Raw genomic sequence first — 18,909 nt, 5'->3', positions numbered from 1 at the left:
TACAACCGAACTGAAATTGCTATGCAAATCTGAATGATGACAAATTTTTTAAAACTTTTTATCAAACATAGTCAACTAGGAAACTCATCTCAACTTTCCTAGACATAAAAAGAAAAATTCTTCTACCAAACACCTCATTTAGCTCAATGCACATTACTCAAGGCAGATGGTTTCAGGGGTCCTAATCCCTTTAATTGGACACCCATTAACTTAACCTGACCAAAATAGTCTCCAACTTTTTCTCCTAAACAAATTATTCCCGATGGCAAACAGTAATTAACTACTCCAATAGTGTACGATAATTCTAAACATTTTCTTTTAAAAATCTTGGAAAAGTGGGACTGTTTGGTATAGAGATTATTTTAAAAATCTTGGAAAAGTGGGGTGAGGCAAAAAAAATTTCCAACGTTTGGTACGAGAAAATTGAAAATATTTTCGGAAAACTTTTTCCCCCACCATTTCAGTTTTAAGTTTTAACTACAGAATCCTAAACGAAAATACTATCTGATACATGGTATTTTAATTTTTCCATAGTATCAGTATAATTAACCCAACATTTCCAAAAAAAAATTTGAACCTACCAAATACCTTTTCGTAACTTACCCGTGAAAAAAAAATTCTCAGAATATTCCCGAAAAAAAAATTTCAATAAAAAAAATATCTCCTCTACCATATACTCCCTTAAAGAATAAGTAATTGAACTTCTCTTAGAGTTTCAAGTTATAGTAATGTCCAAAAAAAAAAAAAAAAAAAAAAAAAAGAGTTTCAAGTTATAGAATTCCAATTTCGCTGCATGAGCTTTGAATAATTTACATGTCTTTTGTGCTTCTTCTTTTTTTTGGTACAGATCTTTTATGTATTTTTTAATGGGGTAGGATATTATAACAATCAATTAGTGTTACTATCAATGTCACTACCAATCAATTTCATCGTTAGATCGATTATGTTGATCCAACGACTATATTTATTTCCATCTTTGTATGGTTATGATTTCTCACATTTAATACTTTATATTTATGGGTTTGTTTTTTCTAAAGTTACTTTAGATAACTTTATCTAATGTTCACCGAAACGACGTTGTTTTGGGATAGAAATCATGTTGTTTTTGTAATTTTAATTTATTTCAGGGTTATAATAGTCTTTATCATTTTAATTTTTTAACTCCAAAACGATGTCGTTTCAATGAACATTAGACAAAGTTATCTAAAGTAACATTAGATACTTTTTTCCCTATATTTATTTACATTAAATATGGAGAATTATAACCATACAAAGATGGAAATAAATATAACCGTTGGATCCACATAATCGATCTAACGATGGAATTAATTGGTAGTAACACTAGTTAGTTGTTACAATATTTTTTTTTTAATTGTTATAGGCTTATAGCTGATGACTTTGTTCCTTCAAATGTCACTACTTCTGCTAGTGGGTATTTCTCTTTTTTGCCCCATTTGCCGGCAAGTTATTGACACCGTCGAATGTTTTAGTAGATATTTTTAAAATAAAATAAAATAAAATAAATACTTAAATTTTGTTTCTACATTAATGAGGTTTTTATTAAAACCTTGAAAAAAAAACCATTTAAACACATTACAGAAAATGCCAATGACAGTTGACTAAGCTATCAAACAACATCAATAAAAGTTGAGTTAGAATGAAGGAATTTGTCTAATTATTAAACTTTTGTTTAAAAAAAGACATAAAAAATTTCTACAGTCTAACAAGAAGTGGTTGAACATTACTAGCACCTGAAACTTTGGCTAAAGCTAGCGATATTTTCGGCTAAAAGGATACAATTTACGACTCATCATTTAACATTTTTGGGGGACAGTGACCATTTTGCCACGTTTTGGCAAAAAAATAATCAGAATGCCACGCAAACAGTAAAATTTCTCAAACTGCCACGCGACATAATTCGCTACACAGTGTAGCGAATTATGCATGCAAGTAATTCGCTACACAGTGTAGCGAAATATGCCACATCAGAACCAAAAAGTGCCATGTGTCAAAATTGTTGAAATTCGCTACCCTATGTAGCGAATTTCAACAATTTTGACACATGACACTTTTTGGTTCTGTGTATTCTGACGTGGCATATTTCGCTACACTGTGTAGTGTATTACTTGCATGCATAATTCACTACACTGTGTAGCGAATTATGCTGCGTGGCAGTTTGGAAAATTTTACTGTTCGCGTGGCATTCTAGTAATTTTTTTGACAAAACGTGACATTTTGGTCATTGTCCCTATTTTTGGAGTGTGACCACCCCTAATAGAATATTGGAACCACATATCCTAAAAGCAAGTCTGAAAGACCTCGTGCATTTGAACTTTGCATAGAAGTTACTGAATTGGTCGATTCCTTTCTCTTGAGGTTCAATCAGAACCTCTAAAACTAAAAATGGGAAATAAGAAATTAACAAAAAGTAAGAAAATTATCCTTAAATAATGTTCATAAAGGGGTTAATGGACACTGGTCATGGCTTGGTAACAGCCAAGGAATACTTGGCAAATAAGTAAAAGAGAAACAAAGAATGTGACAAGATTTAACAAGAAATCAAGAATAAAGAGCGAGGAGCATGCAATCGAATGGAGTAAGCACCTTTTGAGGGAGTGACCCCGCAACTTGACTGTTTTTTTTCCAAGTCAGGAAGGTGACTTTTTCCTTTCTTTATTTTGGAGATATTGAATTAATTGATGAACAAGCAAATAACTGAAAATTTGATCCAATAAAAGAACATGACATCCCCCATATCTTCATTATATCGATAATATTATAGACTCGGTACATTCTCTAAAATTAGCAAGAAACAAAAATATATATATATATATATACATAGGATTTGTCGGATGTACAGTGACTGCACCAAAGCATTGGTGCAGTTATATAAAACTACGTCATTTTTACAGTGTGAAACCATTAAATATGACAAAATCATAACCATACAAATATAAAAATAAATATAAAGCATTAAATACGGGGAATCATAACTATACAAAGGTAAAAATAAATATAATATTTTCATTTTCTACAATTAATTTTGAACGCAAATTTCCTTTATCTCACCTAATATGACATCATTTTTAGTTGATAGTACGAAACATTATACAGTACAAATAATAAATCCATATATATATATATATGGGGAGGGTTCTTTTGACTCCAGAGTAAGACTTTTAAGTCTTACTCCTCATCTCAGCCGTTGATTGACGGAAATCAACGGATGTCATTTATAGTGTAATTAATAATTAATTAATTAATATAACTTCCTAAACTGTAACCGTTGGATGGACGAAAATCAACGGCTAGGATGGAAAGTAAGACTTATAAATCTTACTCTGGAGTCAAATGATCTCTCCCCTATATATATATATATATGTATATATATATATATATATATATATATATATATATGATTTTTCTATCGCAGCTTTACGTGCAGTAGTGACAAATTTTCCATATATATAGATTAAAACATTTGATGTGCAGAATCATAACCATACAAAAGGTGAAAACATTAAATGTAGGAAATCATAATCATACACATGTCATTACTGCATGTACAATAACTTTAGATATGATTTTACCTATATGTGTGTGTATATATATATATATATATATATATATATATATATATATATATTTATATATATTTATATATATATATATATATATATATATATAGATAGGATATTATTACTACCAAATAATGTTACTTAGCGGTGATCATTTATTGCGAATTAATAATTAATTAATGAGTTTTAATTTGTGAAAATAATAACCGTTGATTAAGGAAAATCAACGGTTACGATATGGTAGTAATATTATTTGGTAGTAACAATATCATATCCCTATATATATATATATATATATATATATATATATATATATATTTGTATATAAAGGATGGGATAGGTTATTCTACCTACTCCTATCTTGCCTACCTTTTGCCTATCTCTTTCATTACTGTTGGATTACAATCTAATCCAACGGTTCATATTTACGCAATAAAATAACCCTTTTTTTCCCATTCTTTCTTCTCACTTCCTCCCCCACCCTTTCTCTCTCTTCCCCCTTACTCTCTCTTCCCCCTTACTCTCTTCCTCTACCCTATACCTATTTTTTTTTCCTTTATCTCCTCCCCCTTTCTATCAGGTTTATTTTTTATTGGAACTTCTTTTTATTTTAATTGCATTGAACCACAGCACCACAACATTATGCGATTCATCGACCACAATATTTTAATTTAAGCATTATGCGATTCATCGAATAATATATCAGGTTTGCAACAATTTGTAGCTCATTGCAGAGAAGGGAACATGGCCATCGAATAACCCTAATATTCCAGCAATTTGGCGGCAGAGTTCATGTTCTCTATCACTGATGATATCTTCCTCCCTGAAAGTAACAATAATCGCATTCCATATTAAGGCAAACCTTGTAGCATCCACTTAACTTGATTCAATCTTTTTTCTCCCTGTAAATCCATAACTGCTTCGCATAATGCTTCCGCGTGCGTTCATCTCGGCAGAGATAAGAGATAAAGGGAACAAAATTAGGTATAGGGTAGAGGAAGAGAGAAAGGGGGAGGAGAGAGAAAGGATGTGGGAGAAAGTGAGGAGAAAGAAAGGGAAAAAAAATTATTTTATTGCGTAAATATGAACCGTTGGATTAGATTGTAATCCAACGGTAATGAAAGAGGTAGGCAAAAAGTAGGCAAGATGAGAGTAGGTAGAATAACTTATCCCATAAAGGATATAGAATAATGTCATTTTAAATGAGAGAAGAAGATACACAATAAAAATCATGGGAGAAGAAAGTAAGAGATTTTATTTTAATTTAAATTTTAAGTAAAAAATATTATTTTTAACTAAAATGACAATTTCTTTAAAAGAACAAATAATTTCCCCATTTTTTATATAAAAAACCATCTATTTTACTTTATTTATGTCATATACTTAAATTCTATTTCCCCTATTTTTAGTAAAAAAATATTACGCGGGCTTTCACAATTGGCACCAATTGCTTGTGAGCTGTGACAAAAGTTTATTTTACTTCATTAATTACGCTCCCCTTTCTTGTTCCCTGCCGGAAACAGCCGGAAAAATTCATTCAGCACTAAGTTTTCCTTTTACCAAAAAGGAATTTTTTTTTTTCCATTTTAACCTATTTTTTTTTATAATTCTTTTTAAGTCTCAAAAACTTTTTTCTTTTAATATGATGTACTAATATTTATTGCACCAAAGATTTTCTCGACAGACAGCAACATATAAGCTCATATAACTTGAAATGACAAGATTGCCTTCCCGTGTGATTGATATTTTTTTTTTTCAAAACAAATATTATATTTAAATTGTTCGAACCGTTTGTGGGCAATGTAAGAGATTTTGATTTTGTGTGTAACAATTGAATTTCAAATTACATATATCCATATATATGATTTTGAGATTTATTTTTTTACAAATAATCCTTTTTGGTGGGTCATTCTAATGTTTACAAAAACTACACATTGATTATTTATTATATTTGTCTCGTTGAGCAATTTCAAAAGAACGAAGGATGATTCTAGGAGGTGTTTGGTATGAGTATTTTATGTGGAATGATTGGAAGGTGGGTGGAGAATATTTTTTAGCCATATTTGGTATAAAGAAACTTAAAAAAAGTCAAGAAAAAAAAGTTATCAGTGATTCAAGTTTTGTACTAAATACAACTAACAAATTATACCCCACAACACATGGTATTTTTTTTATCCATGAAATCAGAATATGGTTTTAATGATTTGAGACCAAAATGCCCTCTTGTAATACATATGCAAATGTGTAAGTAGACATAGCACAGAAGCACGCCATGGAGAGAAAGCTTCGTCGTCTTCGTCTGCACATCTCTGCGTCTCTGATTTGTGACTTGGTTTTGTCCGAAAAACCCTCTTGTAATACATATGCAAATGTGTAAGTAGACATAGTAGAGAAGCACGCCATGGAGAGAAAGCTTCGACGTCTTCGTTTGCACATCTCCGCGTCTCTGATTTGTGACTTGGTTTTGTCCGAAAAATGTTTATTCGTAAACTGGTAGATGTGCCCTTTGACATTTATCAGGAATCCCACTACTGTGGGAGCATCTTGGAGCTTCCGATTTGTGAAAAAGAGACTTTGGTACTTTTTTTGAGGTACATAATCTTTGATTTGTTCTATTGTTACTTTGTCTCTCAAGTTTGTTCTGTTTGGAATGATGTTAAAATAAAGGATAAATTGGTATTTTATGTTAACATTCCCTTCAATATTTTACAATTAACCAAACAACCCATCAATAAAATTAACCAAATTTACTCAGTAAAATTTTGGTCTACCAAACAACTTTTCATTACTTTCTCGGGCTAAATAAATTTCCATCATATTCTCAGATTTTTTTTTCCCGAATAAAAGAAATATCTCTTGTACCAAAAGCCCCCCTAAACTTTATTATGTTTGATTAAGTTTGTTAAAAAATAAGGTATATCACCATAAAAAATGTACCTTATTTGATTGTGTAAATAATATAAATATAAGATAAAAAGTAAGTTAAGGTGCAATTCTCAAAGCCATTGGGTTTGGTCTGGTGGTCAGCGATTTTGGTAGGTTATGTGTTTAATTTTCACTTGTAAAAGACAACTCAAATCTCTATATTTTTGTTACAAAATGCTAGTATCCAGTGTTTTAAAACTCGGCCGAAGTATTGAGTCACTTGTTCAGTGGTTCAATTAGTGAATCACTGATTCAATCGCATAAATTAAATTTATAAAATAATATATAATAAATATTAAATTATGAATATTATTTGCAACAAATAAATATTATAAAATCGATTTGACTAAAAAATGGTTATCGGTTGAATCCGATTTTGGTCCATTTATTTAGTACGGGGTTTGATTTTCTCATGTTAAATGAGAATTCAATTCTCATGTTGTAGAAATAAAAAGTATGCGGGACTCATGTGTTGGAAAAAATTATATGTAAGACCCATGTCAGCACAGAAATCGAAGGGTGTGTAGAAAAATTTGAATTCTCATGTTAAATGAGAATTATAAAACCCATTTAATACCGATTTGAGTACATAACAGATCTTATGACCACCTCGAACTGGTTATCAAAACCTGGGTTGACCCCAATCCAAATTTTAAAACACTGCAAACAACCCTACTGATTCATAATCCCAACTCCTTTACTTGCATAGCAAATAATAAGACAAATGTTATTACAATAAAAATTTCTCCATTCTATCTATAAATGTCAGTAAAATTATAATCATGTGTATTAGTCATGAAACAGTTAAAAACACGAAAAATTATCTCCATTATGAAAATTTATTCTGATTTTATATTTTTTGTAATAAATAAATAAATGATGATGTACCGAAAAGGAAAAGGACACATTATTTGATTCCTCTCGTTCAATCAATCAGAACGGCACAATAGTGGCCAGTTTTCAATTTGATTTAATTAAAGGGATAGGATATTGTGACACACAAATAATGTTACGCATAATGTTACGACCACATCTTAACCGTTGATTTCCGACAATCAACGGTTATCATTTTTCAAATCAAACTCATTAATTAATTATTAATTCGTAATAAATGATAATCATTGATTGGCGAAAATCAACGGTTAAGATGTGGTCGTAACATTGTGCGTAACATTATTTGTATGTCACAATATCCTATTCCTTAATTAAAAAGTTTGATATGATCAACAACAAATCAGATCCATTTTGTGCATAATTGATATAAGTTTCCATTTCAATTAAAATGTCTGACCAAATTTTTACAATTTTAATTCCTTTCAATCAATAGCAAATAAAGAGATTATAGGACATAATTTGGGAGATTTGGCAGAGAAAGGACAGGGGTCAAACCCCATTATATACCCAAGACACACATAGAGAGAGACACAAGGTCAGGCACTGCAAAAAGGAGTGAGCATGCACAAGGAAGAAGAGAGAGCAAGACAGAGATAGAGGTACGTTTGAATATGGATCCTCTTCATTTTTTTCTTTTCTTTTCTTTGTTACTCTTCATTTTAAGGTCACCTTTACCAATACGATGTGATTTAAGAACACATTAAAACCCTTTTTTAGTTACGGTTGAATCTTTTATTTTTTATTGTGGTTGAATCTTTTGTATTTTATAAAAAACAATAAAAAGTGATAAGATGCCAAAAAAAATGTGTCTTTTGTCTCTCTTTTTTATTCATTAAAATCATTCAGATTTTGATTTTGATTTTATTTTGCACACATTTCAGTTAATTTTTTTAGTTTAGCTTGTAGTTTTTTTTAATCCCGTTACTATTCTTCTGGCTTGTTTGTGAATACTTTAATCTTAATTTTCTTGTAAATATTAAAATATATTCTTTTGTAAAATGTTTATTAATTTAATTTTTGTTAAGAGGACTAATTTTTTTTTTTGCTTCTTGCAGTAGATGTTTTGTGTTTGTTTTAAATTTAATTTAATACTGTTAAATTCTTAGTTGAAGTTTTTATTTCATAGAATTTTCTTTGTTATTCTATAATTTCTATTGACTGTAGATATTGGAATTTTTTTTATTTTATTTTTCAAAATATTGGAATTTGGTTCGATTTGTGTTTTTTTTTATAACTTTTATCATTGATTAATTTAGGAGTAAAGTAAACACTGTAACTCGACCACTTTTTTGTTTTTTAATGTACCTCAACAAACATCGAACATAACCTTCTTTTGATAGGGCAAACATGACCTTATATATTAACTATTTAATGTGGACAAAATATTTATCATTTTTGTGTTATTTTAAGTTAAACAATCGTATTTTGGTCAGGGGTGTCAAAACGGGTTGACACGACACGAATATATCAACACTAATACGTTTATTCGTGTCAAAATCTTCAACACTAACACGACACTAATTTTTTGCGGGTTGACACGACACGACACGAATAACACGCAAAATAGGGGTCAAAACGGTAATTGACAAAAAAAATTAAAAAAATGGTTCAAAATTAAATAATAATAATAAAAAATAAAATAAAATAATTAAAAATATATATGAGTCGACACAAACACGAATACCTCAACACGAACACGACACGAATTTTTTACGTGTCATTTTTTGTAACACGAACACGACACGAATTTTTTTACGGGTCAACCCGAACACGAATTTTCGTGTCGTGTCGCAGGTCGACCCACGTGTCATAACCTATATTGACACCCCTAATTTTGGTATATATTTATTGGATTTTTATATTCTCTTTCATCCACATAATTTTCTTTGTTTCCTTCTTTTTAATTGTGTGGAATAAAGAAAATGTAAAAAAATAATAAAAGTTATATTCTTTTAAATTAAAAAATTCACTACTTCAACAATGTCATTCTTGATTTATTTTTATTTTTATTTTTTGTTAAACTAATAGATCTCTTCTAATGCAAATATCCAGATCATTCATATCCTGCCAAATTTACGGCTAAATTCTAGACTGTTTATTTCCCTCGGAATTTAACCGTCAAACTAAAACAGTTAATACCCACCATGTCAATGTTTAACTGGAAAAACACGTTTTTAAAAACAAAGTGCTGTTTCGTACCTATCTATGAATGAAGGATCTCTCTCCTATAGGGACCAACTTTTAGGTGCCTCCTACGTGGCATACTCTTCCTTTCCAACACCCTTTCTTTCTTTTCATCTTCACCTTCACCTTCTTGTTACGGATTTTTAGATTCTGCAGTGACCATTTCTCTCTTGTTTTCAAAATTGTTCATATTTCATTAGCTCTGTTTCTTGTTGCCAATTTCATAGACCCTTTTTTTATTGCCTATTGTTCTCCCATTGGCACCCATTTTCTCTCTTGCTAAATTCTCTTCCCTTTTCCTTTTGAGTTTTCTTCTTGGTGATCGAGAAACTATTTTTAGCACCTTTCCAAGTTCTTTCTTCTTTCTCGGACAAAGCTTCTGCTCTACCCATTTTTTCCTTGGATACTCATTCTTCTCCCATTGGTAGAGCTCCAATTCTTTTTTGTTTAAGGTCTCTCAAGAATACTTGTTTTTTTTGTATAACTGATCATTCTTATTTGCAGGCCATTCTTGAATTTCATCTCTGTCAGCTTCGTATATGCAGATTCTGGGAGTGTGAAAATGTTGGACTGGTTATTGAAGCCAAAATTCTATACAAAATGGTAAAACAACGGTTCTTCCTGTTTCCCTGCATTTTGTTTCTTGTTTTCCTTATCTTTTTCGGAACATGTTTTATTTTTTATTTTATTTTTGTATTTAAATTTGAAAACAGCAACTCGTGCGTGAAGTTAATAAAGTTGAGGCTAGAGTTCTTACTGAATAAGAGGAACGCAGTGCTTAAATTTCTTAAGAAAGATATCGCCGACCTTCTTAGCAGTGGCCTTGATTACAAGGCATATGAAAGGGTAATTTTGATCTCAATGACGTTTTACTCTGGTTATTCTCATTTACTTGATGATTAATTTTTCTTGTTACTAGCCTTTTTTAGTCACCTCTGTTTTTGGCGCATTATATTTTATGTAAATTTCTCTCAAAAAGATTACAAGTGGTCCACAGCATTGATCCAATTTTATGCATACGGCACTTTGTTATATATTGTTATAAGTAATCTACATAATTTCTACAGAGTATATATATTAGGCTTATTATAATTAACTTGGATATTAAACTCCTGCACTTGAAGCAGGCTGGAGCGCTTCTGATCGAGCAAAATAAATTGTCTTGCTACGAACTTGTTGCAAACTTTGTTGGATGCATTTTCGATCATCTTGAAGACTTTTATAAGCAGAGGTATGATTTTCTACAAAAAAAAAAAATCACTCTCCGTTAAACCCGATTAACAAATGTGGGGTGGAAGTAATCTTTGTACGCAGCCTTACTCCAGTAAAAGATTCTTTTGTTTTCCGTTTTCACTATTGTGTTCCTTTTGTTCTGATTGAATGGAACTGCAGTTCTTTTTTCTATAGCTGAGTTGCTCATTTGATTATGTCTCACACAATAAATTATTTATGCATTGAATCACCGAATATTGCATTTTTTTTACCTATATGGAATGTCCGCCTCTGATATAAATTCAATTAATCCGTTCACAAGTTCAAAATCCTTTTGTATAAAGAATTTGTGTTATCGAGTCATATATGGCAATGCAAATGCTCGCTTTGTCGTATATAGTAAAGATCATGAGTATCAACCACATAGAAGTATCTATGTTATTGTTTAAGTATTAGAGTTTTTGTCACTATTTTTTATTCTTTTCTGCACAGAGCCTTAACAGATGTTTATCATGACAATATCTTTCTCACTAGGGATTGCCCTGATGATTGTAAGGAAGCTATACCATCGTTGATGTATGCTGCTGCTAGGTTTTCAGATTTGCCGGAATTGCGTGAGCTCAGAACTTTGTTTAGCAAGAAATTTGGGAATTCTCTTGAATCTTGTATAAGTAAAGAGGTGATCCATGAGACCACTCTTACCTCTCTTATTTATTCAGAGCTATTGTTAATTACTAATATAAATCATTTCATTGACGATATCTTTGTTTCCACCACTTACTTGAATAATTGTTTTTTCCTTAGTTTGTTGAGAAGTTGAGGTTTGTTGAGAAATTGAGGTCAGATCCTCCTTCGAAAGAATTGAGCATCCAGTTATTGCATGATTTAGCACAAGAATTCTCTATAGAATGGCATAGCAAAACTTTGGAGCAAAGATTTTTTTCACAGCTTCTTCCAGTAAGTTTTACTTATCATCCACTTGTTTGCTATCTAAACAATCGAGCACATATGTTTCAGCAAAAATATGAATTAGAATTGGATAACTAGAAGTGAATTGATATATTTTACTCTTAGGTATTAGCTCCTTTTACTCAATTAAAATTAAGAGAGCTAAACAATTATACATCAATCTGAGAAGTATCCCTCTTTTAAGGTTCACATTTTATAGTCAACAGCTTAACCTTGGAATTAAGGATGATATAGGGGCATATTGCCTTTTAGAGCTATGTCTACAACTTAAAGCGCCTCCTACCGCTGGTGACTTATTGCAATGAATCCTACTTGTTGCAGGAGCCTAAACATGATCCACTAAATGATTATGATGATGCAAAGGGGCACAAGAACAACAATTTTGCCATCCCAAGAATAGAAGACCTGGTTACTAGGGGCGAAGAGAGAGATAAAAGAGACCACCCTACATCTAAAGGATATGAAAGATACATCCTATCTAAAGAAAGGTCATGGAGGCTGCAAAGCAGCAGTGGTGATGAAACAACCACTGAATATTCAACCCAGGGTGGCTCAAAGGCTCGTTCAAGTTCATTAGAAAGTGTATCTGAGGATGAATTAGAAATCAAGGAGTCATTTTCCATTAAGCTTGTTCCACCTTCTTATGTCCAAGAAAAATTTAATAAAGGTGAAAACAATTTCAAGAAAACAACAGAATCTGAAGCTCTAACTGAGGAGGAGTCAAATCATGATCTTCGTGAACCAGTTGTTCAAAGAAATCAAATACCAAGATCAGTCAGGCAGAGACATCTCAAACCACCACCCGGCAATGATAATGTTTCAGATTCTAAAATTGGTATCACTATTGCAAAGCTAGATTCCAGTGGAATGAAGTCAGAGAAAGCAAAGGAAGAAGGTGATTCAAGGGATAGTGAAGAAAGGATGATCGATGATGAGCTTTTAATGCATTGCGGTAAGAAACAACATGACGTCGTTTTGGGCAAAAATCATGGTATTTTATCAGGCATAGGAAAAGCAAATACAAGTGCTGACCCTTCTCAACAAGGACATCATAATAGGCAAAAGAGAAGGCATGCAAAATCAGATTTTGGAGCGACATCTCTTCCCGCTGAAGAAACAGTTTCCAAGCAAGCATTAAAAGGAAAATCAGATTTTGGAGCGACATCTCTTCCCCCTGAAGAAACAAAAGGGCTTGCAAAATCAGATTTTGGAGCGACATCTCTTCCCCCTGAAGAAACAGTTTCCAAGCAAGCATTAAAAGGGCATGCAAAATCAGATTTTGGAGCGACATCTCTTCCCCCTGAAGAGACAGTTTCCAAGCAAACATCAAAAGGGCATGCACGTGCAATTTCATTGGAACCGCAAATGTTAAGGGACCCTGCTCATGTGCATCCTAGGCTACCAGATTATGATGAATTGCATGCTCGCTTTACAGCTCAGAGGAAGATAGCCCCACCACCTTAACAAACATGAGTTTCTTTTTTTTCTTTTTATTCTTTTGTTGTTGGTTATTCTTTTATTTTTTAATTTTTTTGGTCAACGGTTATTCTTTTATTTAAACACCCCATCGAGTTGGACTTTTATTTGAATTTTGGGCGTTTGATAGAGAGAAAAAAAAATTTATCCGGAAATCTCAATTTTCAAAAATATGATTTTTACATTCAATTTACGATAATATTCGAAAATTAAAAATTAAAAAAAATTCAGTTTCTCGAAATTCTGAAGAATACCGCGTACCAAATACCAATGCATGGAATTTTGAGTATTTTTTATAAGGGGTAAGATATTGCTACAATCAATTAGGGTACTATCAATATTAATCAATTTTACCATTGATTGATTATGTTGATCCAACGGTTATAACGCTAAAATTGATTGGTAGTAACTCTAATTGATTGTTACAATATCTACCTTTATTATAATGTAGCATTTCTAGATTTGATTTCTTGTTCATAAAAAGAAATTTCAAAATATTTGAATGTTTAAAGGGTTCGCTTTTTCTGCAGATAAGTTATATGTAGTAAGTCCAGTATGACGTCGTTTTGGGCAAAAATTATGGTATTTTTATAATTTTAATTTATTTCAGGATTATTATAGTCTTATAATTATAACTTTTTAATATTTCAATCTCAGAACGACGTTGTTTTGGAAGTAAATACAGTTATCTGCAGTAACTACAGAAATATTTTGGTGAGGGAATTGATGATGCATACTCAATCATCACAAAGTTATAAATGATGGATTACACCAACAACTATTAATTACAAAACTTTTTAAGGAAATAATTAATATTTTTTAAAGCCGATTAAATTAAATTGGCTGGGCTTGTACGACAAAATATTCGAAATATTGAACGTGGCCCAGAAAGCCATTCCATCTACTGGAAAGGCAGATAAATATAAATTCGTTCAGATAAAATTGCCGTTTTATTTCGGAGAAAGAATATTTTTACTACCAAAATTTTCTACTACTAATTTACTACTTATCTAATCAATATTGAATGGAAAGAGAGAATGCTAAAAGGTTTTTGAAAAAAGAGAAAATATTGATCCAACTGTGATTAGATAAGTAGTGAGTTGGTAGTAGAAGAATTCAGTAGTAAGAATATCCCTTCTCTTTGTTTTATTAGTGTCGCCAGTAGGTAAACACGACATCGCTGAATCACGAAGTAAGGAAAAAACATTTTCATTTTCATTTTTTTTTTTGTGTTCATGGGGAGCAGAATCGAGTCTTCAGCTCCGCCACAACCTCCGTCGTCGGAAAAAGAACACGGCGGCGATGAGCAAGTGATGAGCGAGGTCCATCTGGGATGCCCACCTGGTTTCTCTGGGCCCCATGTTTCCCGCTTCACCATTTGCATTCCACTTCCACACGGTAAAAGTTTGAAAGAAACTTAGGATTTCAAAATTAACTTATGATTAGTGATTTATTTTAATATTTTAGTTTCTTTTATATATATAATGTAATTCATGGTTCGGAAGATGAAGCATTAAAAAGTCAGGTTCTGGAATTCGACGACGATGGTGACCTTCTTCTTCCTCGACGAACCAGTAAGTTTTCAAATACGCCAATTAGTTTCCTTGAAATTTTCTTTAGGTAATAACATTGATGCTTAAGTAAAACTTTTTATTGTCAAAGCAAATGCACAAGCATCATGTGATAGCTGTAGTGTGAGAATCCAGCATAATATCACATCGTCAATTCCAAATGTTGGTCTGCAGGTATTCAATTTCTGATAACCTTTTGGTTTCCAAATTCCATTTATGCATCTCTTTGATTTTTTTTATTGTTTTGGCTCCCCAAATTCTTTTCAGGTTTGGCGAGCTGAACTAGTATTATCTGATTTTATATTGCATAAAGCATTATGTTCATCTCAGTTTCATGGAGTTATTGCGTTAGAACTTGGCGCCGGAACTGGTATGATGATAATCGATTAATCAGTTTTGCTTTATATTTTGCTCTTACTTTTTGCTATCAATTTATTTCTCTAAACAAAATTATAAAACCTGAAAACTATGACTCGGGCCTAGCCAATAATTAAATAAGCTCAGTAAGCTTGTAATATGGTCAATTGAAAGACTGATGGTTAAATGAAATATGCGTATGGATTCTTCAATCTTCATTTCTGATTTGAAATTAATTAACCCATTGATGATATAGATAATTCAGCTGCACACAAACACATTTAGTGAGAGATGTAGTTTAAAAATAAAAATAAAATATTGTTGTTATTGATACAAAAGCAAATAATCAATAAACAACATTTTCTTTAATGGCTGATTGTTTAATAAAACATTTTGAGGCACTCCTAGAGATTAGTTTGATGACCCATGTAACATCCCAAGGGCTGGAAAAGGCAAGGAGTAATCGCCGGTGCAAAAGAGACACGAAGAATTAGCGGCTCATGCCAAATCTTGCAGCTGGGGGTACATGAATGAATCAAATCAACACCCAAAAGAGAGGGATTCCAGAAACTATACTGATATGGGACGGTACAGTCGGGGATAGTTTATAAGAATTAACTAGTGCTACTTATACTAACAAGATCTACTTTTCGGTAGCTCGGAACGAAAGAACTCCATAGTTAAGCGTGCTTGACTTGGAGCAATTCTGGAATGTGTGATCTCTTGAGAAGTTTTCTCAGAAAGTGTGTGAGTGAGGACAAAGTACTTAATTTGTGGGGACATCATTTATCCTTGCAAGTTGCTGGGCATTACAACCTATGCTGAGAAGTTATCAAAGCTGTCAATTTGAAAGACCTCATGTTATTTATACAGAAATGTTTTAGATAATTTTCATTATTTCAAATTTTAACTCTTTTACCAGGATTGGTGGGTTTATTACTTGCGCGTACTGCAAATACAGTGTTCCTAACAGGTATAGTGCCTTCTTTTATTTGAGTGCCACTCTTCCCAACTCCTGTGTATCATCGGGGTGGAAATTTATATTCTCATATACCTTACAAATGGGAATTATATGGCATAATTGTAGAGAATTACCTGGACCAGTATGGTCAGTTGATATATTTAATTGGTCAATGTTTTCCAAGTATGATGTTCATTTATAGTAGTTGATTATTTTCTGAGGAACTTGTTTAACTTTGTTAATTTCTTATTCTCTTAAATTTAATGATTTTAGTGGAAGGACAAAGCTTATTATTCTTTTTCAGATCATGGGAATGAAATACTTGACAACTGTGCCAAGAACGTTCAGCTTAATTTTGGACTATTGAATTATCAAGCCACAATTTTTGTACGTGAACTTGATTGGTTCAATTGCTGGCCTCCAAAAGCAGGAATAGGAGAGACTCCTTGTACGCCAAGGTAAAGTTTATTATTTTGATGACTAGGCTGCAAGAAATTATTGCTTCTTTCTGTTTCTTTTGGGGGTTGAGTCTTTAACTTCCGACAGGGATGCTGGTGTATGTCTTTTGCAACCTTTTTCCTTTGGATGAAAATTTGTTGGGATGAAAATAACTACTTTATACTTTTCAGTTAATTAAATATCAGGTGCACTTCACAATCACTTTATGGCATCATTCAGGTATTCTTGGACTTTAAGAGAGATTGAAGAGGCCGAGAATGCTTCTTTGCTGGTGGCTGCTGATGTTATTTATGATAATAACCTGACTGATGCATTTTTCAGTACCTTAGAGAGATTAATGTCAAGGGGTTCAACAAAGGTACATGTTAATGGGGTGTTATAGCCTTATTGCGATTTGCAAATGCTGTATGACCATCTGTTTTTGAGTTTCGTTTTTGAGTTTAAAACATCCCACATATTGAGGGCTTTAAAAATAAGAATGGCAGGGGGAGGAGATTGTTCCATCAACAATATGTACTCTGGTGGGTATGGACTATGGAGTATAGGCAGGAATTTCGTAGGCATGGTCTGTTTTGAGCTTCTTCATTGCAATCACTTGTTCAATAGTAGTAACTTGACGTTGTCCATCTGTTTCTAGGTGTTATACATGGCACTGGAAAAGCGCTACAATTTCAGTCTTTCTGACCTTGATGTTGTTGCAAATGGATATTCGCATTTTCGAAGCTATCTTAAGGATGAAGACGGTAAGCACATAGGAAAATTGTACTCTTGGTATGTATTATTTTCTTATGGAATGCTTGATGTATATAATTTATTGCAGAAATCGAAAGCCTTGAGTCTGTAACCAGGCCTAATTTTTTGGGGAAGCTGATGGACCTCTCTCAAATTCCACAGTATGTTAGAGAGTATGAAAGAGGAAATGATGTTGAGATTTGGCAGATCAAGTACTGTGGTCCAAAACATGAAGCCTCAGTTACTCGGGGATAAAATTTTGAAGTTGAATTCTAATACCAATGTTTTTTAGTGAAGTGTACTAGTGTAGTATTGTTATTATTATTAGATTTAAAAGTAAGAGAATTTATGTGATTTTTTTTTATAATGATATTATTATAAGTAATATAGTCTCTCCAATAAACTTTTTTCCCCCGCGAAAGTATCCCGTCCATTTAGATTAACTGCATATATATCGGAAAGCGTGGGAATGAACGAGTTGGCTTAGTACAGGTCACTTATTTGTTAGGCTTGGATTTTTCAAGCCTATCTAATTCAATAAGTTAACGTTTGTGTCTTAAAAAGAATAAAAATACTTGGCCTATTAGGATGGTTTATTTATTTATTTAAATATAAATATATAATTTTTTGTATTTTATTATGTGTGATAGGTTATTTGTAAGAATAAAAAGTCTTACTATTTTTAGTTATTGATTGGATCCAGTTGTATCTAATAGTAATTAAAAATTAAAGCTGTTAGATATTAGTGAGATCAATAACATAGATTAAATGTAATTTATATTGATGTAAGAGAATCATGACCTTTGCTAAATAATATATCAATATATCTATTTTTTTGGTGGGATATATTTATTTTATAGAGTATATAATAGTTTTATGGGGAAGGATATACTTACTTTAAGTATTATACTTATTTTAAAATTAAAAAGTCTATTTTTTTCGTATTTAAAGGCTTTAATGAAATTAAAGTTTGTAAATAATTTTTTAGACTTTTATATTATCATAAAAAAAGGTTTATGTTAAATTCAATCTTACAAAACAAGTTTAAACTTAGGAGTTTGCATTCTTCATGCAACATGACCACAAAAGTTTCCTACATACATAACATTTTGTGGGGCCAGCATTTTTTGAAATAAAAAAAAAAACTACGACACGGAAAACGAATTTCTATAACATAACACAATCATTTTTCATAAAACATAACTCTTATAAAACCCTTAAACTTATATAGAGAAAGCTTCATCTAACTTAATTTAGCTTATATTTATCCATATATGACAAAAAAAAACTTCAATTTAAATTCTACAAGAAAATTGGATATAAGCCTTGGAATAATATGATTATTAGCATTTAAACTTGAAAAAAAAATTAAAAAATTTAACAATTCAGGACGAAGAAAAAGAGAATTTACTTATGAACTTCACCATCCCACATGTGACAGCATTGGACAAATTCTAAAAGAGCCTCAACTCAATCGTTTTTTCGGAGGAGAAGTTGCTTTAACTGGGCTAGCACTTGTTCGATAATGATTGGGCCTGTCGTGGGTTCTAATTTATTGCACCGTGTTGGATTCTATTGGAGTGAGTCAGTG

At 31.8% G+C, this 18,909-nt stretch overlaps 2 protein-coding genes across 2 annotated transcripts; both read left to right on the top strand.

The window, feature by feature from the left end:
• The first annotated feature begins 10,143 nt into the window (after positions 1-10,143).
• LOC133293789 (uncharacterized) lies at positions 10,144-13,226 on the top strand. The gene is made up of 6 exons (XM_061492394.1): positions 10,144-10,184; positions 10,295-10,427; positions 10,709-10,812; positions 11,328-11,472; positions 11,610-11,750; positions 12,084-13,226. The coding sequence occupies exons 1-6, from the start codon at positions 10,144-10,146 to the stop codon at positions 13,224-13,226; spliced, it is 1,707 nt and encodes a 568-aa protein (XP_061348378.1).
• Positions 13,227-14,487: 1,261 nt separating this feature from the next.
• Positions 14,488-17,609, top strand: LOC133293790 (uncharacterized). The gene is made up of 9 exons (XM_061492395.1): positions 14,488-14,636; positions 14,744-14,812; positions 14,901-14,983; positions 15,077-15,179; positions 16,089-16,139; positions 16,432-16,585; positions 16,806-16,944; positions 17,224-17,329; positions 17,407-17,609. The coding sequence occupies exons 1-9, from the start codon at positions 14,552-14,554 to the stop codon at positions 17,571-17,573; spliced, it is 957 nt and encodes a 318-aa protein (XP_061348379.1). The 5' UTR covers positions 14,488-14,551; the 3' UTR covers positions 17,574-17,609.
• The last annotated feature ends 1,300 nt before the right edge of the window (positions 17,610-18,909 follow it).

The sequence above is a fragment of the Gastrolobium bilobum genome, unplaced genomic scaffold (assembly GCF_033153095.1).
Source record: "Gastrolobium bilobum isolate Gb01-03AN ecotype WA unplaced genomic scaffold, APGP_CSIRO_Gbil_v1 utg54693, whole genome shotgun sequence".
NCBI classification, from domain to species: domain Eukaryota; kingdom Viridiplantae; phylum Streptophyta; class Magnoliopsida; order Fabales; family Fabaceae; genus Gastrolobium; species Gastrolobium bilobum.
Note: the sequence above shows the minus strand (reverse complement) of the source record. Positions and strands in the feature narration are given on the sequence as shown.